Raw genomic sequence first — 27,545 nt, forward strand, 5'->3', positions numbered from 1 at the left:
TCAAGTGTGCCTGGATTGCTATATACTTTCCTCTTAAGACTGCTTTCGCTGCATCCCACAGAAGTTGGGGCTTAGTGTTGTTGTTGTCATTTGTTTCTATATATTCCTTGATCTCTATTTTGATTTGTTCATTGATCCATTGATTATTTAGTAGCATGTTGTTAATCCTCCATGTGTTTGTGAGCCTTTTTGTTTTCTTTGTAGAATTTATTTCTACTTTCATACCTTTGTGGTCTGAAAAATTGGTTGGTAGAATTTCAATATTGTGGAATTTACTGAGGCTCTTTTTGTGAGCTAGTATGTGGTCTATTCTGGAGAATGTTCCATGTGCACTTGAGAAGAATGTATATCCTGTTGCTTTTGGATGTAAAGTTCTATAGATGTCTATTAGGTCCATCTGTTCTAGTGTGTTGTTCAGTGCCTGTGTGTCTTTACTTATTTTCTGCCCGGTGGATCTATCCTTTGGGGTGAGTGGTGTGTTGAAGTCTCCTACAATGAATGCATTGCAGTCTATTTCCCTCTTTAGTTCTGTTAGTATTTGCTTCACATATGCTGGTGCTCCTGTATTGGGTGCATATATATTTAGAATGGTTATATCCTCTTGTTGGACTAAGCCCTTTATCATTATGTAGTGGCCTTCTTTATCTCTTGTTACTTTCTTTGTTTTGAAGTCTATTTTGTCTGATATTAGTACTGCAACCCCTGCTTTCTTCTCACTGTTGTTTGCCTGAAATATGTTTTTCCATCCCTTGACTTTTAGTCTATGCTTATCTTTGGGTTTAAGGTGAGTTTCTTGTAAGCAGCATATAGATGGGTCTTGCTTTTTTATCCATTCTATTACTCTAAGTCTTTTGATTGGTGCATTAAGTCCATTTACATTTAGGGTGACTATTGAAAGATATGTACTTATTGCCATTGCAGGCTTTAGATTCGTGGTTACCAAAGGTTCAAGGTTAGCTTCTTTAGTATCTTACTGCCTAACTTAGCTCGCTTATTGAGCTGTTATATACACTGTCTGGAGAGTCTTTTCTTCTCTCCCTTCTTATTCCTCCTCCTCCATTCTTCATATGTTGTGTGTTTTGTTCTGTGCTCTTTTTAGGGGTGCTCCCATCTAGAGCAGTCCCTGTAGGATGCCCTGTAGAGGTGGTTTGTGGGAAGCAAATTCCCTCAGCTTTTGCTTGTCTGGGAATTGTTTGATCCCACCATCATATTTAAATGATAGTCGTGCTGGATACAGTATCCTTGGTTCAAGGCCCTTCTGTTTCATTGCATTAAGTATATCATGCCATTCTCTTCTGGCCTGTAGGGTTTCTGTTGAGAAGTCTGATGTTAGCCTGATTGGTTTTCCTTTATAGGTGACCTTTTTCTCTCTAGCTGCCTTTAAAACTCTTTCCTTGTCCTTGATCCTTGCCATTTTAATTATTATGTGTCTTGGTGTTGTCCTCCTTGGATCCTTTCTGTTGGGGGTTCTGTATAATTCCATGGTCTGTTCGATTATTTCCTCCCCCAGTTTGGGGAAGTTTTCAGCAATTATTTCTTCAAAGACACTTTCTATCCCTTTTCCTCTTTCTTCCTCTTCTGGTATCCCTATAATATGAATGTTTTTCCTTTTGTATTGGTCACATATTTCTCTTAGTGTTGTTTCATTCCTGGAGATCCTTTTATCTCTCTCTATGTCAGCTTCTATACGTTCCTGTTCTCTGGCTTCTATTCCTTCAATGGCCTCTTGCATCTTATCCATTCTGCTTATAAATCCTTCCAGGGATTGTTTCACTTCTGTGATCTCTTTCCTGACATCTGTGATCTCCTTCCGGACTTCATCCCACTGCTCTTGCATTTTTCTCTGCATCTCATCCCACTGCTCTTGCATTTTTCTCTGCATCTCATCCCATTGCTCTTGCATTTTTTTCTGCATCTCTGTCAGCATGTTCATGATTTTTATTTTGAATTCTTTTTCAGGAGGACTAGTTAGGTCTGTCTCCTTCTCAGGTGTTGACTCTGTGGTCTTTGTCTGCCTGTAGTTTTGCCTTTTCATGGTGATAGAGATAGTCTGCAGAGCTGGTACAAGTGACCGCTGGAAGAGCTTCCCTTCTTGTTGGTTTGTAGCCTTTTCCTGGGAGAATAGCGACCTCTAGTGGCTTGTGCTGGGCAGCTGTGCGCAGACAGGGCTTCTGCTTCCTGCCCAGTTGCTTTGGGGTTTATCTCCACTGTTGCTGTGGGCTTGGCCTGGCTGGGGCTGTTCCTCCAAAATGGTGGAGCCCCGTTGGAGGGGGAGCAGCCAGGAGACTATTTATCTCCGTAAGGGGCCTCTGTGCTCCCTGCTGCCCAGGGGGTTAGAGTGCCCAGAGATCCCCACATTTAAGAATTTTAACCCCAATGCAACAGTCACATTCACTCATTGTGAAACACGGAGAGGAGGTAGGTAAATAAGCGTAGAGGCGTTCTAGACATTTCCTGTCTCTGGTCAGTGCAGGGGGCAGCCTGTGGATTCCTGAGCGTGGTAGGCAGCTGCCAAGGTCTCCACTCCGTGTGCAGCCCCGCGGGACCCGTGGCCGTGGTGGGGCTGCGGATACGCCCGTGGGTCAGCTCACCCGACAGGGGTGAAAGGGCTCTGTGGATGAAACTCAGGCCCAAATCACTCAACTCAGTTAACCAGAAGGGAAATTACTTTTGGTGAGCCTCAATTAATCAGATCTTCCCAGAAGAAGAGGTTCAAACGGACAAAGACGTTCCTGCTGACTAAAAGGATTAAGTTCCTATGTTGTGGGTCACTTGGCAAAGGACTGAGGGCAGCTCCCGAACCCCAAGAACAGCTCTTGGTCAGCAGCAGCCAGCGAGAGAACCAGGGGCACAGACTCTCAGCGCCGGCTCTGGCAATGAGTACTGGAGCCCAGCTCAGAAAGGACACACCCCGGCAGCACCCTGACTGCAGCCTGTGGGACGCGGAGCAGAAGACCGGCTGGGGCGGGCCCACACTTCCCTGTAACCTTCCCAAGACTGTGTTCCTTACATGCAAATCGAAAGGGCGGAGTCCTGAGCGTGAGGAGACAGGCCTCTGTGCGTCTCTGACTCCTGCACGTCCACGGGGGAGGCCCTGATGGTCCTTCTCTCCACACTGTCCTTCCAAGGATGTGTGTGCAGCGAGTGGCCGTGGAAGGCGCAGCTAGTGCTTTCCTGGAGCCACACGTGTGTCTCCTGCCCAGTGGAATAAAGGGTATGGTTCCCTGAGCTCCAGGTCCCCTCCCCGGAAGCCGCACTGTGCACGCAGGTGCCATCCAGCCCTCGTGGGGTCCCTGGAAGGAGCTGTGCTGGCGAGCCCGTGGGGACACTGGCCACTGCTATTGACTTCTGCACTGGGCCTTGTCTCTGGCCCGGGGCCCTCGGTCTTCCGCCGGTCTGCACCGACCCAGGACAGCCTCACTGGTTAGCTTGTTGCTGGGGTGAAATCTCAGACCCTTCACTGCTCTTGCCACAGGACCGGCAAATAGAGTACTTGGTGATCAGATGAAATTTTAATATTATGAATGAGATAGAGCTGGGTTGGCAGACTCCGGCTGTGAGCCCGACCCATTCTCCTTCCTGTTTTTGTTTGTGCCACAGCTCAGAATGGCCCTTATGGCTTAGAGTGGTTGTCATTGAAGACCTGACCCTGACTGGGCCTCTCGGCCCATAAAGCCTACAGGACTGACTCTCAGGCCCTGCAGAGTCGGCCGCCCCTGGGGCACCTGCTGGTCCATGTCTTGCATGTCCAGCAGCCCGATTCTGGGCCTTCTGGGCTCTACCCTGTCCCCAGACGGTTTGCTGGGAAACCCCTGGGTTGAGGGCACTGCTCAAAGCCGGGCTGGATAACAGGTCTGCAGTGAGGCCCCGTCTGTCTGTCAAGACACCTAAGCAGATGCTTCCCAGGTGGCCAGCTCAGGGGGACAAACTGGCCACAAACACACCTTGGGCCGCTGCTGGCTACTCTTCTGCAGGAAGTAGTTCAAGTTCAAAAGACGCCCCTTCGGAGGAGGAGTCCCAGAGGCAGCAAAGGCCCTGGGAAGGTAACAGCTGCTCTCCTCCACTTTGGCTGCAGTGCCAGGTGCCCTGGCAGCTCTCCGGGGCACCCCAGAGTATGTTTTCCAGGCACAAAGCTGCTCCCTCCCTCCCTCCTTCCTGGCAGCACAAAAAGGTATCTGCTTAAATTAAGTTGGAGGTAACAGAAGTGCTTGTGGGACGGGAGGGGAGGCACTTGTCACTTCCCAGAGGCAGTGACTCCCCCACCAGTGAGGCCAGCCTGGCACTGCCTGCCCCACATTTAGCAGCGACATCCACGCGCTTTGGGGCTGGGGTCCCTGAGCTCAAACCCCAATCCGCTCCCTGGTCTCATGACCTTGAGCAATTCATGTAGCTGTTGCCCCATCTTATTTTCCAATGTGGGAGAGAGTGTCCACCTCATGGGGTGTTTGTGAGCGTGGGTGCGCACAGCCCACACACGGATCACACACAGCGCTACAGTAGTTTCCAGGCGGGACAGAAGCAGTGCTGATTGGGGCAGGGGGCTGCCATGGCCGTGCTGTGGGCTGTCAGCACAGTTCTGCATCACATCCATGTCCTCCCAGCAAGCTTTTTGAATCGTCTGCACACTGGACACTGGACTGGAAGACTAAGAAGACCCGTGCTGGTCCCAGGATACAAGCAGTCGTTGGCGACAGAAGTTTACTCGTTCAGCAAGACCCATATGCTGGGGCTGACAGTCCTGAGAGGAGGTGGACAGTAGTAACCTGCTACAGGGGAGTACCTGGGGGTGTGGGACAGGAGGCGCCCCCGCTGTGTCGGGGTCAGAGAGGGCCTCTCCCAGGCAGGGACGTTCGCATGGGGCAGCAGTGCTTGGAGAAAGGAAGAGCCGAGAAGGGGGAAATACTGCCTGGGCAAAGGCCAGTGGCAAGGAAGCACGTGGGCCGACCCTAGGCCAGAGTGTGTGGACGGCGAGGTGAGCAGAGGGCCCGGAGGGGTGGCCAGGGCCAGATTACAGGGCCCCGGAGCCAGGACCGAGCTAGGAGGATGGGGGAAGCAGAGAGGTAGCATGCTGGGGTTTGCTTTTAAACACGGGCTCAGCGGAGAATGCACTGCGGCACAGGTGAAAACTGGGGCCAGTTCGAGTCCCCAGTTCCTTCAGCGAGAAAAGGCAGTGGGGAGGAGCTGGGATGGAGAGAAGTGTGTGGTTCTGTGGTGTGTTTTGAGGGTCAAAGCGACAGGATTAGCTGATAATTTGACTGGCTGCTGGAGAGAGGAAACAGGACTGAGGTGCAGGGCTGGCTGGCCCCGTGGGGGGAGCTGGGAAAGGCCAGGAGAAACACAACGGCCCACCCAAGGGCATCAGGAGCAGCGTTCCGGTGCGTTCACTCTGGGATACTCATCAGCCACGTGTGGTGATGCCGACACAGACCAAGTCAGGCTCTCCAAGGAGGTCCAGGCTTTAGAGGTGTGGGAGTCATCAGAACATCACAGGCGGGTAAGGGCACCTAGAGTGTGTGCGGAGAGAACAGGACACAGAGTTCCGGGACGGTCACAGTGCTGTGGTCACGGCAGGGAGATGAGCCAGAGGACCTGGGTCGGGCGGTGGGGGTTGGTAAGGGGTGAGCTGAAGGTAAGGGAGGGGGCAGCTGTCGTGAGCCGCTGGTAAGAACAGAAGTGCAGGTGACAGCTGCTCCACGGAGGCCGGAGGCCCGGGGGTCACTGTTAGGGCGTCTGTCCGCAGGGAGTGGGGGTGAGGAGTAGGTGGGTGGGGAGGGGGTGCCTGAAGCTTTGTGATGAGGTGCAGCCAAGAAGTGGGTGCGGGGTCTAAGGTGGGATCCGGAAGGGTGAGCAGCAGGTGGGCACGCAGAGGCTGGGGGAGGCAGGCTCCCTGAGGCCGTGGGCACGGAGCGCGCAGGCCCTGGACCGAGGCAAGGACCCGCGTGTGGGCCTCCTGGGCCGCGGTCAGGAAGCTCCGCAGTCGGGCCCACACCCTGGAGAGGCGCGGCCTTCCCCGCAGTCTCCTGTGAATCGCGTCCCAGTTACTTGACTCCCTGTCACAGACTAAGGCGAATGGCTGAGATAATGATCCTTTTTAGTTGATTGATTTAAAAGATAAACTAAACTGAACCGCTGGATTTTCTTATCAGCAAAACTGATTAGAAATTCAAGGATTTGAAAGGGGTAGCTTATTTTTATTCTAGGACACAGCACATTGCATGGGGGAAGGGATGGGATGAGAGGAGAGAGGAGGCAATTTAAAATTATAGGCTGAATTAGACTCAGACACGGAGAAGTGACTAGTGGTCACCAAGGGGGAGGGGGGTGGGGGGGAGGGGGACTGTTGAGCCACAGTGACGCACATTTGATAATAAAAAAGATAATAAAATAATAAACAAATAAGCACGTTACCTAGAGCAAAGCCAACCACCGACGCAGACACAGGGAATTACATTAGATTCTAAAAAAGGCAAATCTGACCTATAGGGACAGGAGGCGGGTCAGCGGCGGCCCAGGCTGGGGGTGGGTGGGGGGTTGGTTGCAAAGGGGCGCCAGGGAACTTTCAGGGTGATGTGAGGTGCACCCTGGCTGCGGTGGTGGGTTCCCGGGTACACAGCTGTCAAAACTCATCGAATGTATACCTAATGCGGATGTACTGTATTGTATATAAACTATACCTCAATAAGGCGGCTTTTAAGAAAAAAATTATAGTCTGATTTCGTAGACTGTCGACACTGCAGAAACCGGGAGGACGGGGGGAGGGGCTCGGTAAGCCCCCCGGTGACACGGGGCCCGCTGCGCACCCGCCGCGCCCCGCCGCCCCGAAGCCGCCGCTCGGCCGTCCCCCTCCGCGCGCCGCCCCGCCCCCGGGCGGCCCTGCCCGCGGCACGTGAGCGGCCCTCTGGCCTGCGGGAGGCGCGGGCAGACGGGCGGGCGGCCGGCCGGGCGGAGGCGGGAGGCCGTGCGGGTCGGGGCAACGGGGCGCCGCCATGGTGCAGGCCTGGTACATGGACACGTCCGCGGACGACCCGAGGCGGCCGCACCGCGCCGAGCCCAGCCGCGCGGTCGGCCTGGAGCAGCTGCGCCGGCTCGGGGTGCATTACTGGAAGGTAGGCGGCCGCCGGGAGCGGCGCCGCGCAGGCCCAGTCGCGGGCCCGGGGCCCGGGGGCTCCGTGCGCGCTCAGCGGGGGAACCTGGTGGACGCGGGCTCGCTGCGCATGCGCAGAGCTGGGCCGGGGGGGGGGCGGGGGAGTCCTCAGAGCGCCGCGGGGAGAGTGTGAGGGGTGCGGGGCCTGCCGGGCCCCTGCTGGGACGGCGCGGATCGGGGGGTGCGGGGGTCCCCCCAGGCTGTTGGCGCCTAAGCCGGCAACCTGGGAAGGGGAGTCTGGGGTCTGCTCGGGAAGGACATTCGGGCGCCCGCGGCCGCACCCCACAGAAAGGGGCCGTAGGACGGGCTCTGCGGGCCCCGCGTGCGGACTCGGGGTCGGCTGCGGCCCCGGGGGCGCTGAGCCTGCCTCTGAGTCGGGGTGAGCCCTGGTCCGCTGTGCTGGCTCGGCAGGGGCGCCCCGTGGGAGCCCGCGTTTGCCCCTACAGGTCCCGGGCCCCGCGCAGTGCGCCCGGCCTTCTCACGGGGGGCAGGTGCCGCCCTGGCGAGGCGCGCGGGGTCCCCGGAGGGCGTGCCGTCAGGGGAGGGGTCCTTGCCCGCCGCGGCGGCAGGGACCGGGCCGCCCCGGGCTGCTGTGCGGCCTGTGCTTACCGGTGGGTGTCCCGTCGGGGCCAGACCCAAGCGCGAACAGCTCTGCCCCGGGGCCACCCCTCTTCCAGTCTAGCAGATCTTCAGAGACCGTCCTAGGGCGACGAGAAAGCCCGGCTGAGTTAGGCGACACTGATGCACTCTTGCCGTGAAAGGCCTTTCTCTCTAGGGTGAAGGTTAGTTTGATTTTGTATGTTAATTTTTCATAGTACGGGGCATTGGCACGCTCCCCATCCGCACCACCCCAGCCCCCCGTTGAAAACCTGTAATCTAGTAAGACAGAGAAAAGAATGTTTTTCAAAATTGTTGCAAATATCTATAAAGTTTTTCAGTATATTTATTTAAAAAAATGTGTATACCTAAGCATACCAGCGCAGTTCAAATCTGTGTTCAAGGGTCAACTGTATTTATCTTCTCCTGGGCAAAGATTTAACCTACTGGAAGGTACTATTTATTTATTCAAAGCAATAAAATGGTATATAATGTCCACTATGAGAGGCAAATATGTTTGGTTTTATCATAAAATCTAATTTATCTGCAGTCCAAACAGAGGGTTAAATTATTACTGTACTTTGGGGGTTACACTGGGCATTGACAGTTTATGAACAAGAATGAGAGACTCGGCAACTTCAAAATGTATTCAAAGGATAAAATAAGACATTTTTTAAAACATCTTTTGAGTTATTCCATGGAGCCAACCCAGTTTCTCCTACCTTCTAGTTCTGGGTGATGAAGGCTATCAAAATTAAATTACGGTTCCTCTGTGGCTTTGGTATCCTGTGTATTTTTATATGATTCCTTACTAATAGCCATTCTTGATCAGTGGGAAGAGACGGAACAGTTTTGCCGATTGTCACAGTCAGAGTGGAGTGATAGAAAACTCTCACACACACTCAGTTTTGAAGTTAAATCGTGTGCGTGCCATGTGGTGGCTCAGCTCATCTGGGGGTCATCTCTGCCGAAATTAATGCACTGCTGACTAGTGCTTTGAGGTATTCTGGGGTTTGCTGTTCAGGGTTCGTGGTAAGATGGGTATTTTGCTGCATAGCATAAGGCAAAGCACACCGAGTTCATCGCCAGCATAAATAGGAGTCGAGCTTATCTGGCCAGGCCCTGCAGGAGTGCTTCCTGACGGTGGTATCAAGGTTAGACCTTGAAGACTTGATGGGATGCTGATGAAAGATGGTGAGGCGCATTCTGTCGGGAGCACCGTGTGGGGATGTGAAGTGTCAAGTATTTTTGAAGAGTAGCAGACAATCCTATTTGATCTAGAGTGTAGGTATTTTTAAAAACAGAACAGGGACAGAGGGATGGAAAAGGTACCTGGGTCAGTGCTGGGACGCTCCCAGGCTGACGGCAGCCTTGGGGCACCAGGAGCCCATTTGGCCCAGGGAAGCAAGATGACCAAAGAGAAGCCGCAGGTCGGTGAGTGCTGCGGGGTGGTTGGTGTTGAGGCACGGGACACAGGGTCGGGGCCCCCTGGATATCTCGGTGATGAGAGCCTCACCAGGGCCCCTGGCGGTGGGACTGGGGTCGTCGGGATAGACTGGCCCAGGGAGGGCTGCGGGGGAGAGAGGGAGGAATTAAACAATTGTATTACTTTTAATGTTACAGAGAGTGGAAAAACCCTTGAAAGAAACGGGGAAGGAGGGAAAGGGAAGTTAGTTTGGGATTGACAAGGCCTGGAAAATGAATTGGAGTGTGATCACATCGGAGATCTAGAGAGAGAATGTCTCTGTCCCCTTGTGTCAGTGTGACCTTTTGGTTTCTGTTTTGACTCTTTTAGCTGGATGCTGACAAATTTGAGAATGATCCAGAACTAGAAAAGATCCGAAAAGAGAGAAACTACTCCTGGATGGACATCATAACCATATGCAAAGATAAACTACCAAATTACGAAGAAAAGGTACAGGAGCCCCAAATTACTTGAAAAGGGGAAACTTTATCTTCACTACTAATAAACACAAGCTTCTCTTTCTTTTTTCTTTTAATGTCTTCATTTGAGCTTTATATCAGAGCACTGCTGGCCTCATAGAATACACTGAGAAGTACTCATTCTTTGTCCATTGTTTGGAAGTGTGTGTGTAGAGTGGTTTTATTTTTTCCTTAAATGTTTGGCAGATTAACCAGTGAAGCCAGCTGGGCCTGGAACTTTCTTTGTGGGAAGGTTTTCAGCTATGAATTCAATTTCTTTAATAGATACAGGACTGTTCAGATTATGTCCTCTTGACTGAGCTGAGCTGGTTTGCGTCGTTCCAAGCATTTTTCCGTCCCATCTGAGGTATCAGATTTATTAGCATAAAGTTACTCAGAATATCCCTTTATTATCCTTCAGTACCGCAGCTTCTGTAGTGCCAGCCTCTTCCACCCCTGGTGCTGGTAACTTGTGTCTCTCCTTTTTGAGTCTGGCTGGACGTCTATCAGTTTTGTTGATCTTCTCAGAGAACGTTAGGTTTCTTTGATTTTCACCATTGTTTTTTCTATATCATTGAATTCCGCTCTTTGCTTTTTCTACTTTGGGTTTAAGGTGCTTTTCTTTTTATAACTTCTTAGTGTGCGCACTGAGGTCATTGGTCCGCGTCTTCCCACTGCGTTGTTCCTGGAGAGAAACATGCTGTCATCCCTGGTTTTGTTCCTCTTACGTGTGAACAGTGTCCCTTTTTCTCTTGCTGCTCTTGAGAGTTTCTCTTGATGCCTGGCTCGGAGCAGTGTCATCAAGCTGTACCTCGGTGTGATTTTCCTCACACTTCTGTGAAGCTTGTTGAGTGACGTGGATGTGGGTGTATAGTTGTCATCAGATAATACAAATTTTTCAGCCAAATTTCTTCAAGTATTTTTCTGCCCCTCCCCCGTATGTCCAGTTAGGTGAATATGATTCACATACACTTTCAGCCCCGTGGAGTCGTCTCCCATCTCACCAATACTCTGTTCATTTCTTTTCGTTCTCTTTTCTCCGCATGTTTCACGTATATATTGCTTGGGGTTCAAGCTCACAATCTCTCCTGTGCATCTGATGTGCCCGTCATCCCACTCGGTGCACTTCTCACCTCACAGACATTGTGGTTTTCATCTCTGGAAGTTCAGCTTTGGATCCTTTTCTCTCTCCCTTTCCGTGTCTGTATTTGGCTTTTTGACCATACAGGATACAGCTGTAATAATGGTCTTAAATGTCCTTTTCTGCTAATGCTAACATCTTGTCAAGTCTGAGTTGGCTTTGGTTCATCCTCTCATTAAAGGTCACGTTTTCTTGCTTCTTTGCACGTCTGGTGACTTTGTTTGGGTGTCAGATATTGTGGCACTTGTCCTCTTGGGGGCTGGGTGTGTTTGTGTCACTGTGAGTATTCCCAAGCTTGTTCTGGACGGCACATCGTCTGCTGGAAGCAGTTTGATCCCTTTGGGTCTCTCTTTTAAGATTCGTCAGGCAGACCAGAGGGCTCAGTGTGCAGCTGGCTGTCCCCCTGCTAGGGCATGATTCACATATATGTGCCACACAAAGCCCCTGAACCGTGAGGGTCTGCGGTCTGGTTGGTGGGACAGGCACTCCTCCTGGGCCTGTGTGGGGTTGGGCACTGGGACCTCGAGACCTGAAGAATCCAGTGTTCTTCTCCCCCAGCGTCGGGTAGGCTTCCTCCATGGGTGCCTTGCCCATCAGCGCTCAGGATTCCTGGAGGGGGTCCTCTGCAGGCCCTGGGGATTCCCCGGGGAGCTTGGGGGCCTGTGTCTTGCACTCTGCCTTAGCTCCCCTCCCTGCACCGCAGCCTGAGGTCTTCCCAGGCGGTACGCTCAGGCTGGCGCAGGGCTCCCCTCCCTTGTTCCATCTCAAGGGTCGCTTTCCTCCCATTTCCTGATGTCTGTGCCTTACACAGTTATTTCATGTATTCTTCCTGTTCTGATTGTTGGAGGAGGGAAGAGGGGTTCAGTTTCTGCTACCCCACGGGAAGTGCAAGTCAGGGTTTTTTAAGTTCTTAGTTGTAGGGTGAGTCCCGGCCACCCCTGAATTAGACAAGGCTGTCCCTGCTCTGTGGCCCAACGGGAGAGAAGATGTGAAGGGCAGGGAGTTCTCAGTGGGGCTTAGATGTGCTCAGTTTAAAGTGCTGCCCTGTCTTCAGGACTGCTGTCTTTACGTTCTTGAGAATAAAATGACTCTCTTAGGAAATGAGAGTGACCAGAGTAGTTGTTTGAGAGTTCTCTTTCTTTCTTGACAAAGCTCGGTAACTGTGTTGTCCCCGTGCTCCTCCTGCGTCTTGCTGGGCCACCCTGAGCCCTGCCTTGGACCGCCCACCTGTGTCCTCGGGAACCTGCAGCAGGTGGGCACCACTCACTGAGGCCATGTTGGTGAAGCCAGGCCCCTGCTGCCGGGCCCGCCGTGAGGACCCCTCCACCCGGGCTGTTCCTCTGTCTGCTCGTCTTCTGTGTGTTTCTAAAAGACAGGCTGTAAGCAGGTGTATGAATGCCACCAAATTGAACTAAGAACAAAAGTAGTGTAGTAACATGGTAGTTGGTTAAAGGTAGGTGTGTGGTGTGGTTTTTATCTCTCAGCTTTGCTCTATAGCAAATTGCTCTTGCTGGTCAGAGAACAAATATTTTAGACACGCACACGCCTCACCAAATCACACTGCTTGGCAGGCTTCTCCCAGATTTCAGGGGGTGCCAGCCTGGCATGTGGATGGCCTTCCTCCAGAGCTTTAACATGGATGGGCTCCCGTGGCTCTAGCGTGGTCAGGGACACTAGAACACCTTCTCCCTGGAATAAAACCCTCGCCCTGACACAGGCTTATCTCTCTTGTTTTGTAGAACAACCTCCTTCTATCTGATTATCTCCTGTGTGTCTCAGGTTTCCTCATGGTTGGGTTCAGGTGACACGTTTGGGCAGAAATCCTACGCCAGCAGCACCCTGTCTGCGCGGCACCCCCCGTGGGAGGCTGTGCCCGTGGCTTCCTCACCCTGCAGCTTCTGTTTTCTTCCTCTGCAAGTCGTCAGGCGTGCGGCTGTGGCGATGCCGTTGCCCGTCATGGCGCTCAGTGTTTCTAGTAAGAGGTGACTCCGGCCTGGTCAGTCATGTGATCTTCTGTCCGCTTCCTGTAGTGAACAGGGGGCTGGGGGCCACCCTCTCCTGTTTATCTACAAGTGCGGACATGTGGGCTTTTACTCGGTGGTCTGTGATCCATTCCTCCCCTGACTCATCTTGACGCTGACATCGTCCCCAATGGCAAGGAGGGGCCTCTGCACCTGGCCCCTGGCCCCGTCACACGTCCCGTCGTGTTCTGGGTGCCTCTCTACACTCTGGACCGACGTGTTCCAGGTTCATCCGCTTTCCAGTCCTCCCACTGCCTGTCACTGGCACCCAGAAACCCACACAGCAGTGCTGGGCAGCCCGCTGCTGCTCGGGGGTCATTGCACGAGGTCCTTTGAGCGAACAGGAGGAGAAAGCTGTGTGTCTGCGGGAGACAGCCCTGGTTCAAACCGAGTCCGATCCCACCAGCGGCACGGGGCTTCTCCTCGCCGCCCCTCCCGTTCTTGCCTCCCCTCCGGGGAGAACCGGCGCCCAGCCACGGCCTGCCCATGCCGGTCCTCTGAGCCCTCGGCGCAGCTGCTGTGCCCACTGTGCCTGCGGTGCCCCGGCAGGCAGAGTCCGCGTGCCTGCGGGCTCCCTGTGTCTCCGGCTGAGGGTGTTCCCAGAGCACCGGCTTCAAACATTACCTCGTGTTCTTTTCCATCTGTGTGGCTGCGAGCATGCTGCCTGATTTTGGATTCAAGGTTTTTCCCCAAGTTTTTTTAGTTCTATGATTATATAAAACATAACAAGGTTCTGAAATCAGAAGTCACACTGACCTCCCCTGCCTTTTCCATCCCGCGCCCACCACCTCCTGTCTAACGACCACTTCTCTCGGTTTCTGATCGTCACGGCAGTGTCCCCACCGCTGTCCTGTGTGAGCATCTGAGGGGTTCCCAGTGCTTCATGCTCCCAACAGTGGCACAAAGGGTGAGCTGTGCATATTTACCTTCATGTTGTTGGAGGTGTGAATTCCCGGGAGGGGATGGCCAGTGTGGGGGGAGGTGCACATCGCCCCCTGCACAGCACCCGGTGCCCCTCTTCGGGGCTGCGGCATGGCGCCCGGCTTTCAAAGTTTGGCGCCCTGGGAAGGAAACAGTGTCCATGAGGTGTTAATGTGCTGCCCTCCTTTTGAAACTGGTGGTTTTCCAAACACTTGTGGACTCCCCAGAATATGTGAACATTGAGGGAAGCCTTAAAATGCTGCATAGGGAATATTCTCAGTGCAGAGCGGAATTTTCATGACAGTCTGGTGAAAGGTATGTGTGATTTACTGTAAAACTCAACTTGCCTGTGTATTTGAATCCTTATATTATAAAACGTTAGGGGGATAAAGACCTGGAAGACACGAAGTAGATTTGAACACATGGGACATGCTCATTATTGAGTTGGTGACTGCCTTCCTCAGATGTACCCATGGCTTATGACCTTGTGTGATCCGTGTGACTATGTGTGCATTTGATTGGCGTGGCTGCTGTGTATGGCAGGTTATGGGCAGAAGCCCAGTTGTCTGTGTGGGAATCTTATCACTACACATCCAAGCTGTGTGATGTTGGGCCAGCAGCCTAGCCTCTCTGTGCCACTTTCCCTCGTCTGTCATACGGGGATAACAGCACCCAGTGAGTTTATTATATGTGCACTATTGAGAATGTTGTTTGGCACATGTAAGTGCTATTTAGTGTCCACTCTGACTTCTAGTTCATTGACAGGTTTCATACAATATTCTAGCCCCACCGCCTTCCTCCTTAACCTATCTCCTGTTTTTACGCTGAGGATTTCTGTCCACCTCAGTTCTGGCCTTTGAAGGCTGGGCAGGTGGCCGGGTCTGTCCAGTTTGCACGGCTGGCCTCAGGTAGACTTACAGAATTTACCTTCTGCTCTAGATTAAGATGTTTTATGAGGAGCATTTACACCTGGACGATGAGATCCGCTACATCCTGGACGGCAGTGGGTACTTCGATGTGAGAGATCAAGAAGACAACTGGATCCGGATCTTCATGGAAAAAGGAGACATGATAACTCTCCCTGCAGGGATTTATCACCGCTTCACTCTGGATGAGAAGGTAGGCTCGCGGGTGTTCAGAACCCTACACCGTGCACTGCCGGCATTAGGACCTGCAGTGAGACATGATCAGGCAGTTCGTGGGGTCTCTGGGGTGGTATGGACGGAACCTGAGACTGAAGTGTAATTTTTGAGTAGAAAGTCAATGCATAGGCTCTATTCAGAATTTGGAAAGGGTGTGCAATGAAATCTCCCTCTTACCCCTGTTCCCCAGCCCCCCAGTTTCTCTTCCTAAAAGTACCCAGTATTACATTTTTAAAAACCTTTTGAGAGACATCACACATTCCCAGGTGAGTGTGAGCCAGTGATCTTTCTATCCTTTTTACATGGAGGGAGCTGAGCTATACAAGGTTCTGCATTTTCCTTTTCTCCCTCGATATGCTTTGGGGGTCATTTCATATCTGTCAAGGCAAATAGTTTTCCTCATCTACCGCTGCCTGGCACCCCCTGCTGGGTGGACCTCATGTAGCCAGGCACTGAGTCACCCCATTGAATGCATGGTCCCTAATCATGGGCATGTACATTTCTAGTATTTTGCTATTGTGAATGGTGCTGTAGTGAGTGACCTTACACATTTGTCATTTGCACCGGTGATTATAGGATGAATTCCTAAAAGTGAAAACTGGATTAAGAGGCAGTGCATGTTACTAATTCGATGACTGGAATGTCCTCCCTGTCAGCAGTGTCCAGAGGGCCTGCTGATTCCTGGGGGCACGTCACGGGGGGGCAGCAAGGACGGGCGGGGAGGCACAGGGAGAGCGGGGTGGGCGCGGACCAGCTGCAGATGTTCCTGCTGCGTGAGCAGGGGCCGTGCACCATCCTGGGCATGGCCTCCAGGGACAGAATGTAACTGGGCTGAGACGCTGAGGTCTGACGTGGCGGGCCTGTCTGTGTGTTTTCTAGAACTACGTGAAGGCCATGCGGCTGTTTGTGGGAGAACCGGTGTGGACGGCGTACAACCGGCCAGCTGACCACCTCGAGGCTCGGGCGCAGTACATGGGATTTTTGGCGCAGACGGCGTAGCGCGGCTCCTGGGCCTCACACCCCTTTGCCCCTTGAGAACGTCCTGAACACAATGACGGCAGAAGAGCTTGTGTTCCCGTTGTTAACAAGAAACTGGGACATTATTGTTTTACTTATCAATTCTGAAACAAAACTATGCCTAATTTCTTATGATCATAGAAAAACCCCAAATCAATCTGTTTTGCAGATTGTCTTTTAAGTGTTTTTTAAACCAGATTTTTACCCCTGAAGGGTAGGTTGTCTGAAGTGTTTTTAAACCAGATTGAAACTCTTCACATTAAAGTTCATCCTCCATACCCCACGTTGGTCTTGGGAACGGGTCTCCTTTGCACAGAGGAAACCCAAGCCACGGATGCCCTGGTGAACTCTGACTGCTGAGATCAAAACGCACACGGACCACGTGGTGACACGCATTGCGGGCCCCCGTGCGTCGCCCCGCTTCTGTCCCCTTGACCCTGGACTCAGCAGAATGATAGGAGTGAGGAGGAAAGGACCTGGGCCACCTCCTCGGCAGGCCCTCATCAAGCCGGGTGTCAGGGACAGGTCGCTGGCAAAGGTATCACTGGGTTCCGGGTGCAGACAGTCCCCGCGGGAACACAAAGGCTGGTCTCCCCCCAGCACAGCTCGGTTTCCTCCGTTTGGCTCTGCGCCCCCTGATTGAGGGGAGTCTGCCTGCTCATGGGAGGAGGCCACCCGTCCTCTCCTTGAAGGCACGGGGCGCCTGTGCAGTGGTGTCCCGTGGCCGGGCCATCTGTCAGGATGCAGTCGCTGTGCTCGGGCGCAGCTGCACGCCGGGTGACACGCTGGCATTTAGAGAGGATTCCGTTCTGTGTTTGCTCCTGCAGGGATGCATGGCCGTGCCACGGCTGGGAGGGGCCCACGCGTCCGGGCCCTGCATCCTCCTGATGGAGGCAGGTGTGGAGACCTGGGCAGGTGCCAGCCTCAGTGTGTCTGAGGGAAACACTCCCCCAGTGACAGCAACGCAGCCCGGGCACTTGCCCTGTGAGTTGGCCTCCAAGACCCCTGCTCTCCTGGGGCGGGTCACCTGCGGGCTCTGTCCACGTTTCCCGAGTGAGAGGGGCCGTCTCCACTGCCTTCTGGCCCCTTCTTGCCGCCCGTCTGTCCTTGTCTTTCGCCCAGGACGCCCTCTCCTGCCCTGGGAATCGGCCACGCCGTATGCTTCAGTGGGTGCCCAGCTAGAAACCGCAGAGCTGCGTGTGTTTTACTATTCCTGCCCTTCAGATAGAGTTCTCATCCACCATCAGCTGTGATTCTGCGCGCGTGCTCCCACAGACCCCGGGTGTCCGCATGGGGAAAGGCGGCCCTAAAGGCGGGGTGGTCACTCTGCTGCACGGCCCGGCTCGGCCCGGCTTCTCAGGGCTTGTCCTCTGGCCACATGTGAACAGGCACGGATCTCCCAGTTTTCGTTAGAAAAATATGGCTACTAGATTTAATTCTTGCCACAAAATAGTGCTTTAACATATAAAAATGTGCGATACTGATCTTACCAGAACGAGTGGGTCGCTTTGTCACATCGAACAGCGTGCTTGGTCTCCTGGGGCTTCTGTTACAACTCAGATCCTCTCTGGGGGCTTCACGCTGGCTGCGTCCCCCTCCAGGGCGCTGCGGTGTCCGAGTGCACCCCCAGCCTGGCTCACAGGCCGCCCCTCCTCCCCGTGGCTCCTCTCCCTTTCTGACGGCAGCGCTGCTGAGCCCCGCACAGCTTTCAGCTTCCTTGCAGGGAGGGGCCCTGAGTGGAGGTGGCTCTTGTTCGAGGGGGTAGAAAATGTAACGGCAGACGTGCAAACATGGGCTGCTCACTTCGTTATTTGCAGAAAATCAACCCCGTTGCCAATGAATGGTTTTATTTCTGAGTTTGGGGAAATTGGTGCACGGGTGTGCGCACCCCTCTGCCCCACAGGGCCAGTCCTGCGAGTTTCCAGGGAGCTGGGTGCGGCCGGGGTGGAGGGCCACTGGGTGAAGGCCATCGCTGTGGGGTGGGGCCTCTTCGGGACATGTGGTCTCTGGGAGGAGGTCATCTTGTTCTTTCTCATTACGTAGCGGGGTCTGCAGCCCCAGACGCTCAATTCCACAGGGGGCTTTGAGGACTGAACTGAAGCTCTTGGCCTACATGGGGCCTGATGCTCCGCAGAGCTGGGGTCTCTGGGAGGCTGTGCATCGGGAAATCCGCTGAAGGCATTCACTGTAGTGGATGCGAGGCCGGTGGAGGGGCTTCACTGCGGGGAGTCTGGATAATCGCCAGGCAGGAATCTGGTTCTAGTCGCATGGATTCAGAAAGTTAAATTCACCTGTGATCTGAAACTAGTCTTTAAAAGCTGGGGTTTTGTTTTTGAAAATATATCATGTAGAAGTTTCTAGAAACCTCAAGTAATTTTATGGACTACCTCATGAAAAGTTAAGCACACAAAAACATCCATCATTCTAAAATTTCAAGACCAAAAGGGGAAATGATGTGCTTGGGCTGTCGCAGCGCCGGGGGCTGGAAACGGGGAGTAGCCTCAGCACCTCTCAGTAGCCGGGGTGCTGCAGCCGGGGCGGAGAGGGTGGGACCGCGCCTCGCCTTAGAACGTGACAAGGGACAGAACAGTGCAGGACAAGTGACACTGGCTGTTTGGTGTCTCAGCCAGGGCCGTCCTGAGACCCCAGGCTGTGGGCGCTGGGGCCCTGCTGCCCTGCTCCCTGGAAGTCAGCGGCCTGGACGTCGAGGGTACGTGCACGGCTGAGATGCACGTGTGCCTAATTCCACGACCTTCCTCAATCCCACGTGGGGGCCCGCCGCCTGCTGGTGCGGACGGTCAGTGGGCGGACCCTTGCCATCTGGGAAGGTTCCAGGTAATGGGCGCTGCTGAGGCCGCCACCCACCAGCCCAGCCAGGGACGCCGGCCCTGCCCACCCCCGAGCCTGCCCTTCTCCTTCCCCGATAAATAAAGATGACACTTCTCAACTTACCCCATGTTTTTAAAATAGTTGCCCGCTGTGTGCTCGGCTTGTGGTAAGTGCTGGGATAAAAAGGGAAGGGACTGCACGTCTTGAGCTTCACAAAGGCTTAGCAGGCGTCCTTCAGGAGCCTGTGTGGAGAGAAAATACAGCTGAGACCTGTAGTGTGTGCATGCGGGTCACAGCACAACACGGGCAGATATGGCAGTTACTGCAGAGAGGCCACAGAGCACACGCAGTCCCAAACCGAGCTGTCCCCAGCACGGGCCGGGCCTGGATCGGCAAGAGCTTTGTTAAGGGAGCTCTGGCCTCAGGAACACAGCCGGGGCGTGTGCGTCGGGAGGGCCGAGAGGGCAGCCTTGCCCGCCAGCGCCGCTGCTGTCAGCCAGAGGCCCTGCTGTCCCGGGCCTGGCTCGGCCAAGTCACCAAACGGGCAAAGAAAGAAGGGAGCCGCAGGGCCACAGGCACGGCCTGTCCTTGGGTCGGCCCCAGCCCCGCGGGCCTGGGAGGGACTCCGCGGGGAGCAGGGAGTGGGCGGACCAGCCTGCAGGCCCAGCGGTCCTTCCCAGGCTCTGCTCTCGGGGCGGTGTGACAGGTGCGTGCGTGCGCTTCTGAGGGCCTCTGGGGGGCGCGCTCCAGCTGGGGCAGACAGACCTCCGAGGGCGAGCTCGGGGCGGCGGGGTCCTGTGGGTGAGGTCAGCGCCGAGAGCGGCCTGTGGACGCTGCGTGTAGTCAGGCGGCGTCCCTCTCCCGGAGGCTCCGGCTGCGCCCGGGCACACGGAAGCTTCCTGGGGGCCCCCTGCCCAGCTGCCTCTGGGCTGTTGGCAGGTCTGCACACATCCCCGCGGCCGCGAGGTCTCCCGGGCGGGGCTGCAGTTTTCTCCCTGCTTCTCAAAGCATCTGATGGAGACCCGGAGGGATTCCCGGGAGCGCCGGGGCGCGCCTCCCTCTGGGAGATACATGTTAAGATGAGCGCATGATAGGAAACCGGATCCAAGGGGAGACTTGGTTCCATCTCCAGGGAAATGACAAGAAAGAGGTCTTAAGGGTAATGGTTTTAAAAATAGATGTGCAAGTTCGTAGACTCTCTCACCCTCAAAAGGGTGAGCCCAGTTCTCCAGGGCTGGGCCGGTCTACAGGGCGCATTTCTGACGGGTAAGGGGCAGAAGAGGCTTGAGTGAGGTCAACAGGCCTGGAAGGCAAGGTTCCCAGACCGTTGGGTGGGGGGCCCTGCCACGTCAGGACGCTCCGGCTGCAGCCTTGCTCGCAGCAGGAGGCGCCCTCTGGGAAGCAGCAGCTGGCCGGGTGAAGCCTTCAGACACTGCCCGTGGTCCGCAGGGGACCCAGCACCACGCAGCTAAGCACTCGGGTTCCTGACTCAGAAGCTGCAGGTGATGATAAATTTATTGACTGAATGTTGCTTGAAGTCACCAGCTTTGGAAGTAACCGCTACACAGCATGCCAAATGGACAGATTAAGGATGAACCCCTCCCCCTAACTGCTCCCCCTCCACCCAGAAAGGTGCTTATCAGGGTCAAGAATTTTGAGAAATAGAAATGATGGCAATCAAACCCACAGAGAAATAGCTGCTTGACAGACGCAGGAGGCAGGGGAGAGGGGGCACCGTGAGCAGTGACAGGCTCCCGTGCAGAGCCGGCCGTGTGCAGCGAGCACCCTAGTAGGTGCCCTGCAGGTACCCCATGTGGACAGGGTTGGGCACAGTGGCACCTTCCTGAGGCTAAGCCTGAATGCTTGGTCCCATCCTGTCCCAGGGCCCAGGCTCTGAAATGCTTAGGGCATGACCTCGTCTGCTGCCTTAGTTGGGGCTTTGTTGCAAGGACAGAAGTCCACTGTGAAGGCTCCCTCCTCCCTGGAGGCCCTTGAGGTGACAGGCCGTGCACGAGCCAGGGTCACCCTCTGCTTCCGGTCCTCACCTCTGCAAGTCGGCTTTATTTTTTCTTGCAAATAAGTCCTCTCCTCACAGTGGATGTGGTGTCCCAGCACCTGGGGGGTGACTACCTCTGCCCAGCTCTGGTCCCCAAGCGTCCCATGTGACCACATGGGGGCAGAAGCTGGGATGAGGGGAACAGGGGCACCTGGAACCGGGGTGGCTGCACGGCCGCCCAAGGTTCCTGGGTGCTGTGCCCGTGGCTCCTGCCCAGGAGCTGGGAAGTCCTGCTGGCCCAGCCACAGCTTGGAATTCAGCTCCAGGGGCGGCTCTGGACAGCGGGGTGGGGCACTTTAGCTTCAGCCAGAGGAGGGAAACCGCCTCTCCGCTGCTTTGCTCGAGGAGCCCGGCTCTCCGGGCTTGAGAATACCTCCCACCAGCAAGGGGAACGCTGGCTTCCTGACAGGCTGGAGGGGTGCACGCCTTCTCTGCAGGGAGGTCGGGGCACCCCTGGGGCAGATGGCGGGAGGCGCAGATAGGTTTAATGTGGGTCACCTCCAAAGCAGGCAGACCGCAGTGCCACTTAGCCTCTGGTGGCTCCCACTGGGGGAAGGACTGGCCGCTTGGTGCACTTGCCCCCTCCTTGTCCCTGGGGCTGCTGCCGGGGCTGGGCCCTGTACTGCACCAGCTGGACACCTCAGGAGTGTGGGGGCACTTCAGTTTCCGCACTTTGCAGGAGGCTGCCAGCCTGAGGTTGGGGGGCCCTTGTAGGGCTGCGGATGGCCGCCTTCCCATGGCCACACGTGGAGGTGGACAGTGAGCTCTGGCATCCCCTTACAGACTCATCCCAGCCTGGGCCCCCACCTGTCCCTGGGCCCCCCAGAGACCCGCTCTAACTATCCCAGAGGGAACAGGGCTTCACAGGAACAGGGGACACACCCAGGGCCCACCCCACTGAGGTGGAAACCAGCCACAGAAGGTCTCTGTGGGCTGAGAACACCAGCCCTCCCCCGCCTGCCCCCAGGCTGCCCAGCTGGGCACAGCTCCGTTCAATCACAGGCCAGCCTGGACAAGGATGTGGCCCGGCCATGAGCTGGGTGGGCCCCGAGGAGGGACGCAGATGGGCGCGGGGAGGCGGCCTGCAGCCGGGCCCTGCTCAGCCGCAGAGTTCAGCAGCTTCCCGGAGGCTGGCGCCTCGTCTCTGAATTTCTGGGTCCTGCTCGCGGTGCTCCCTCCGCCTTCTCAGGGCAGCCAAGTAAAGGCGTCGGGGAAGCCACCCATGTGGGCGGGAGGCCCCGGGCCGGTGGGGCTGCAGGTCTCACACGAGTGCTCAGGCCTGTGTGCCCAGCGGTGCTGGCCCCACTCTTCTGGAAGGAGTGTGCTTCCTAAGGACAGGGGACACCACAGAGACCCCCCTCATCTGCCTTCCTTGTCATTGTATTTCAGGTCTTTTATTTCCTGTGTTAAAATGCTTGTGCTCATTTTGAAACATCCCCCAAATCGGCTGCTCTAGAACCCAAACAGAATCTCATCCGAGAGACGACAGCCTGGCCGAGGGCAGATCAGTGACATCAATGCTTTGCTCCCCGCCCGCCCGTGTGCTCTCAGGCCCGCTCCAGCGGTCATTAGCCCTGGGGGCTCCGGGGCTGAGGGGACAGGGGAATAGCAGCAGCCATCCCAGGGAGGAGCGCTGGGCTGGGTCCCGCTGTGAGGCGACGCCCCAGGGTCGCTGTGCAGCCCCAGGAAGATGACTCAGGCCCTCTGTGCCTCAGATACCTCACCTGTGCAGGGAGCGGGGCTGAGGGGAGCACGAGCCCACGAGGCTCTCGGAATGCAGGAAGCACGGCAGGTGTTTTTCTGGTATTGGAAACATCTGCCGCGGATCCGCCGTGCTGCTTGGCAGGTGTGGGATTAGGTGGTGATCACCAACACCGTGCCAGCTGGGCTCTGGAAGCAGGGTCTCACCTGCAAGCAGGGTCTGTGTGAGTAGGTCGGGGTCCTAGCGAGTCACCCCGGGCTGGGTGGCCCCATGTCAGTCCTTGCCCCGGCAGGCAGAAGAATGCGCTCTGGCAGCTTGTTTCACTTTTCGGTGAGGCCCGAGGTCACCCTGCTGGGGCAGCCCCAGGGCCTGGGTGGCAGAGCCTTGCAGGGCCACACAGGAGGCAGCCTGCACATCCTTCCCGGCCTGGTGGGCACTCGGCCAACCTCTGCCTTGTCCCTGCCACTCCCCAGTGTCCGGGGTCCTTCCGTGGTGGATGGCACCCCCTAGGCCAGCCCCCTGGCCTGGCTGCAGCCTTGTCCTACTGATTCCGCCCCGGCCTGTCTCCTCCGCAGCAGTGGGCTGGCCCGTCTTCCTACTGCCTGTGTGGGGCCACCCAACACCCGCACTCATGCCCTCCATGGGCGTTCTTTCCCAGCTCTCCTTTGGGTGCCTCCCCAGGGTTGTGCCAGCCTCCTGCTCAGCACCCATCACCCCTGGAGGACAGGGGACAACGCCTTGCAACTGCCCGGGAGACGGAGGTGAGCTGGCTCAGGCTCCACTGTGCCGCTCACTGACTGGGGACACCTGTGCACAGAGTCCTATTTGAGGTGGCTACCCACACATCACACTGGCTTAGAAGGCTCAGAGGTCACTGGGCCTGGAGCACACCGTGGACACTTGAAGCCCGTGCTGGGGCTGAGGCACGCGCTCTGGCAGGGCCTGGAGGAGCCACCTACCTACCTGCATGAACTCGGGGGAGGGAGGGGATGGTTTCCCAGCAGAGCCCGGGGCCTTTCTGCTGCCTGGAGCACACAACCTGCTGTGGCCCTGAGCACCCCACCGGGGTGGAGGGGTGTTGCCCTTGGGAATGGGGACCTTGGGGCACAAATACTGGTTTGCTGGGGAACCTGGAACCCTGTTTCTAATTGGTGCAGCTTGTTTGGTGGGAGCCGTGCAGCCCCCACCGCCCCTATACCCCCATTGTGGGCAGACAGGCCCCCAGTCACTCACCTGGCCTGCTGCCTCCACTGCCTCCTGCCGGGTTCCAGGGAGGAGCCCCTCAGCCCCAAGGCCACACTAGCAGGGAACCTTCCAGGTGAAGGGATTCAAATGCTGTTACAGGCTTATTCTCTCCATGAAGGTCAATGCTCTAAGGCCTTGGTGTGCACAGCCAGCTGCCTTGCCTCTTGTGTTCTCATGCGTCATTAACTTGTATTTCAACCAATGCGTTGAGACTGTGTCTCTGGTAGGTGCTGTATGTGTGTGCACAGCACACATGGACATCGCAGTCTCTAAAGTGTATCGGACCTTAAAATGCACTGGAAGAGCTGGGCATTTAAAGGACTCTTGCTAGTTCTTTAGTAAAGTGAGTCAAATTTCAGGTTCTTCAGGTGTTTTAAAAGCAGGGCTGACTGCTGAGAGGAGGAATGTGGCCCCAAAACATGCTGCTTTGGCACACGGGTTATTCTGAGCTGAAGGCAGTCGAGACCCAGCATGTTCAAGAAGAACCTTCGCCCGCCCCTTAACTACCTGAGGGAACTTAGGGGGCCTGGCTCAGAGCTCTTACTAGGGACTGTCCCTGAGTGACCCATCCACACGGCAGGTTGGACGTCTCACTCGTCTTCCGGTCCCGTGAGGCCTCCTCCTCTTTGAAGCCCGAGGCCCCTAATCCCATTCCTTATCCCAGGATGTCAGGTAAGCCTCAGTTTTCCAGTTTGTCCTTGGGTGTCATGTTCTTATGGGGCCCCAACTCCTGTAATTTGGTGTTTGGACCTAGGAATCTCAAGCACTTCCTCCCCTCCAGCCGGCAAGTCCGCGATCTGGCCGGCCACTGCTCCCCAAGGCTGCAGCAGGTGAGCCCCGGGGGCCCACAGGGCCGGGTCTGGGGACATGCGAGGGCGATCTTCCTTCCTTTTCTGAATTGAGAGCAGCAGAAAGCTCTGTGGACCCGGTCCCTGAGGCAGACCGGAAAGGACCCGAGACGGGACTCCCAGTGTTCGCTGGTCTGTGTGCCTCTGTTCTGTCTATCGCATCATTTGTCCTGAGGAGGGAGACCACACAGGGGGGACGTGGGCCGAGGCTGACCTCACAGACTGAGTTCATGCTTCCCACCAGAATGGCGTCTGTGTGGACGAGGTTTGCAGTGGGTGAACGTGCGCAGGGGGTCAAGGCTGCTGCTGAGGGCACCTTGGAAGCCTGAGCCCCAGGGCCGGTGGGCATGGCCGACCACCGAGACCTGTGAGAGTGCTTGCCGCCTCACCCGAATCTAGGGTAAGCTGGTCACCGGACGGGTTTGAGTGTTGCCAGGTCCCCTGCCAGCCTTAGGAAAACTTGAGAGCAAGGAGGTCCCTGCAAGCCGCCACCCAGTCCCTGCCCTGAAGCTGCCAGCGCCGTTCCAGCAGCGCCTGCGGCCGTCACAGTCAGCAGGGCAAGGCTGGAGGCATCTCTCGTCATCCTGAGAGACTGGGAGCCGCTGTTTGTATCGCACCAGCCTTACCGCCGCTGCTTTTCTGGACGCCTTTTGGGGTGAGCACCCTGGATCTCACGAGGGCTGCATTTCCTGCTCTCTTTTGTTCATGGTTAAGCCCTAAAAGGCTTATGGGTGTGAATCCAGTTGAGATCAGTAAGATTCTATTTGTCAAAGGCCAGACAATAGACCCTTTGAATTGGCTATATTTGAGAGAAAAATTTTTTTTAGAGAGTTCTCATTCTAAACTATTTATTGTCTCATTGGTACCTTCGGAAAGACCCAATTAAAAAGTAGCTACAAAAGGTACCATGGCTCGCCCTAGGGGCGCCCGGAACAAAATCAAAGAACAGAAACTCAACTCTTCATCCGACATAAGTTCCCTTCTGAAAAATCCAGTTAAATGCACTACTTCACCTCTTTCTGGCAAACCTGCTTATTTTATGTCTAAGAACTATGGTGCTGGAAACTGTACATATCTACAGAAATGGTAAAAATCTTACTAAGCTTGTTTCGTGTCCTGAGAACTTTGCTTGGTAACTGTCAGGTTAGGGCCCCAGAATATGGCAGGACAGAAATGCGGGTTAAACTCCATTTGCGGCTAAGGTCCTACCAGCTGCCCGCCCCTGGTGGAGTTACAACAGCTGTTCTGAGGACTGTTCCAATCAGAAAAGACTCACGTAAGTACACTTCCAGATCAAACAGAACTGGGCTGCCTAATCAACTGGTGTGCAGAAGCCTCCGAAGGTCCAGAACAGCTCTACTGAAAGATTTGTTGTAAGAGGCTAATGAAAAAGATGTAAGAGTACTAAAACCACAGACTGCCAGACCGACTTAACTCTAGCACTGCCTCCCCTGCCTTGAGTCCTCGGTCCAGGGAGCCCGTCCCCAGCTGCCTTTCCCTCCAAAAAGGCTCCTGAACTGTCCCCTTTTAAAGTAAGACCACAGGAGGCCATAGGCGATCCTCTCCAGGTATTTTTCACTCCTGGATCAAAGGCTGAACTAAGGGCTATAACCAGAGATTTCCCTGAACCCGGAGGGTCCTCCAAAGATTTTGTAAATGGATTAACTCCCAAGACTAGTTGAGCGGGTGAAAAGGCGGAAAGATAGGAGGCCACAGGTCTGAGTTTGTGACCACGGCTGACACTCAGAGCCCGAGAGGATTGTTTCAGGCCTTCTCTAAGCTAAATGGAACTACCCAGAGGGAAAGACGCAAGTTGCGGATGATTTAGTTGGATGGGTGGGTCAGCCTCTTGTCCAGGCTGCAATCCAGTTCTCTGGGAACTGGAAATAACTATCTTTGTCCTGAAAACCTCTACAAAACCAGAAATTGGCTCTAGAAGCAAGTCAAATACTACCCATCTTTAGCAATCCCCAGACTTACTGACTCATCTCAAAATGCTTACAGATACTTACTCTAAAAGACCAATTAGGATACTGGGAACAGGACTGTTCTGTACTAAGAAAAAAAAAATTGAAATAGTGATCACTCTAGATTTCTGCTAATAGGCAAGCATGCCTCCAAAAACCCCTTGGAGGAACTTGGACACTTTCTCTGTGCCTTTGTGGGTAGATTTTCTACGCCCATCTTCTCTAGGTTCTAAGAGGCATTCGTTGAAACACAAAACTTAGGGAGAAGTTTCTCCTTAGGAGGGGGCAGGGGAGGGAGGAAGTCTTTGGAAATTGGGCAAATGAGGGATCACCAATGTTAGTAACTGCAAGGTCCTGTTGCCATCTGTGTGCCCACGTGCATCTGGTGCGTACGTGTGCTGCATGATGTTGGATATGTGCATTTTTGTAGCTCTAAAATTTGTACAAGAACTGTTTAACTGGTTTAAAAACAAACAAGCACTTAGGTGAATTAAAGAACATAACTAACCCAGTGCTTTTTAAGTTCATGTGACCTAAGATTCATCTTTAGTAAAAGCTAGTTTAAGGTTGTTAATTAAAACAGGCTTGTCTTTAGAGTCACCAGCATTAACTACAATACTTTTAGTCCACCTGTTTGCCATCAAGTAAGCTCATGTTATCTTTCTCACAGAATTTGTCTTCAAGAAAGGCAACTGAAGATGATGGTTAGCTGTTTTAATGTCTCATGAAGTTTTCATGACTAATGTTAACATAATTGTCACGAACAAGTACGTTAGTTCTAAGTAGGGAAAAGTTTTTAGGCATCCTTTTAAAATAGTTTTCAGCAAATCTTTTAGTAACCTGGAACCTTAAAGTTTTGCTAAGTTAAATGAGTTAAATTCATTTAATTATCCAGATAATTTCCAAATAGGAAAAAATTTGGAACATTAACATTACTGAACATAATAAACAGAGGAACTAGAAGATATTTGGGTCCACTACTAAACGTGTTT

General features: G+C 54.5%; 1 protein-coding gene and 1 long non-coding RNA gene across 2 annotated transcripts; one reads left to right on the forward strand and one right to left on the reverse strand.

Annotated features, from left to right (window-relative positions):
- The first annotated feature begins 6,885 nt into the window (after positions 1-6,885).
- On the forward strand, positions 6,886-16,189 carry ADI1 (acireductone dioxygenase 1). The gene is made up of 4 exons (XM_037026520.2): positions 6,886-7,106; positions 9,537-9,656; positions 14,687-14,866; positions 15,769-16,189. Exons 1-4 carry the CDS (start codon positions 6,987-6,989, stop codon positions 15,886-15,888), a joined length of 540 nt encoding a protein of 179 aa, XP_036882415.2. The 5' UTR covers positions 6,886-6,986; the 3' UTR covers positions 15,889-16,189.
- Positions 14,781-23,717, reverse strand: LOC118973934 (uncharacterized). Its single transcript, XR_005063469.2, has 3 exons — positions 19,501-23,717; positions 18,859-18,977; positions 14,781-14,918 (listed from the first exon to the last, which is right to left on the reverse strand). It is a non-coding gene; the product is annotated as an uncharacterized lncRNA (long non-coding RNA).
- Positions 23,718-27,545: the final 3,828 nt, after the last annotated feature.

Source organism: Manis javanica, chromosome 1 (assembly GCF_040802235.1).
Source record: "Manis javanica isolate MJ-LG chromosome 1, MJ_LKY, whole genome shotgun sequence".
Classification (NCBI taxonomy): domain Eukaryota; kingdom Metazoa; phylum Chordata; class Mammalia; order Pholidota; family Manidae; genus Manis; species Manis javanica.

Coding starts and splice junctions, on each gene's coding strand:
- ADI1 (XM_037026520.2), top strand. CDS start 6,987: ATGGTGCAGGCCTGGTACATGGACACGTCCGCGGACGACCCGAGGCGG. Junction 7,107..9,536: donor TCGGGGTGCATTACTGGAAG/GTAGGCGGCCGC, acceptor TGACTCTTTTAG/CTGGATGCTGACAAATTTGA. Junction 9,657..14,686: donor TACCAAATTACGAAGAAAAG/GTACAGGAGCCC, acceptor CTTCTGCTCTAG/ATTAAGATGTTTTATGAGGA.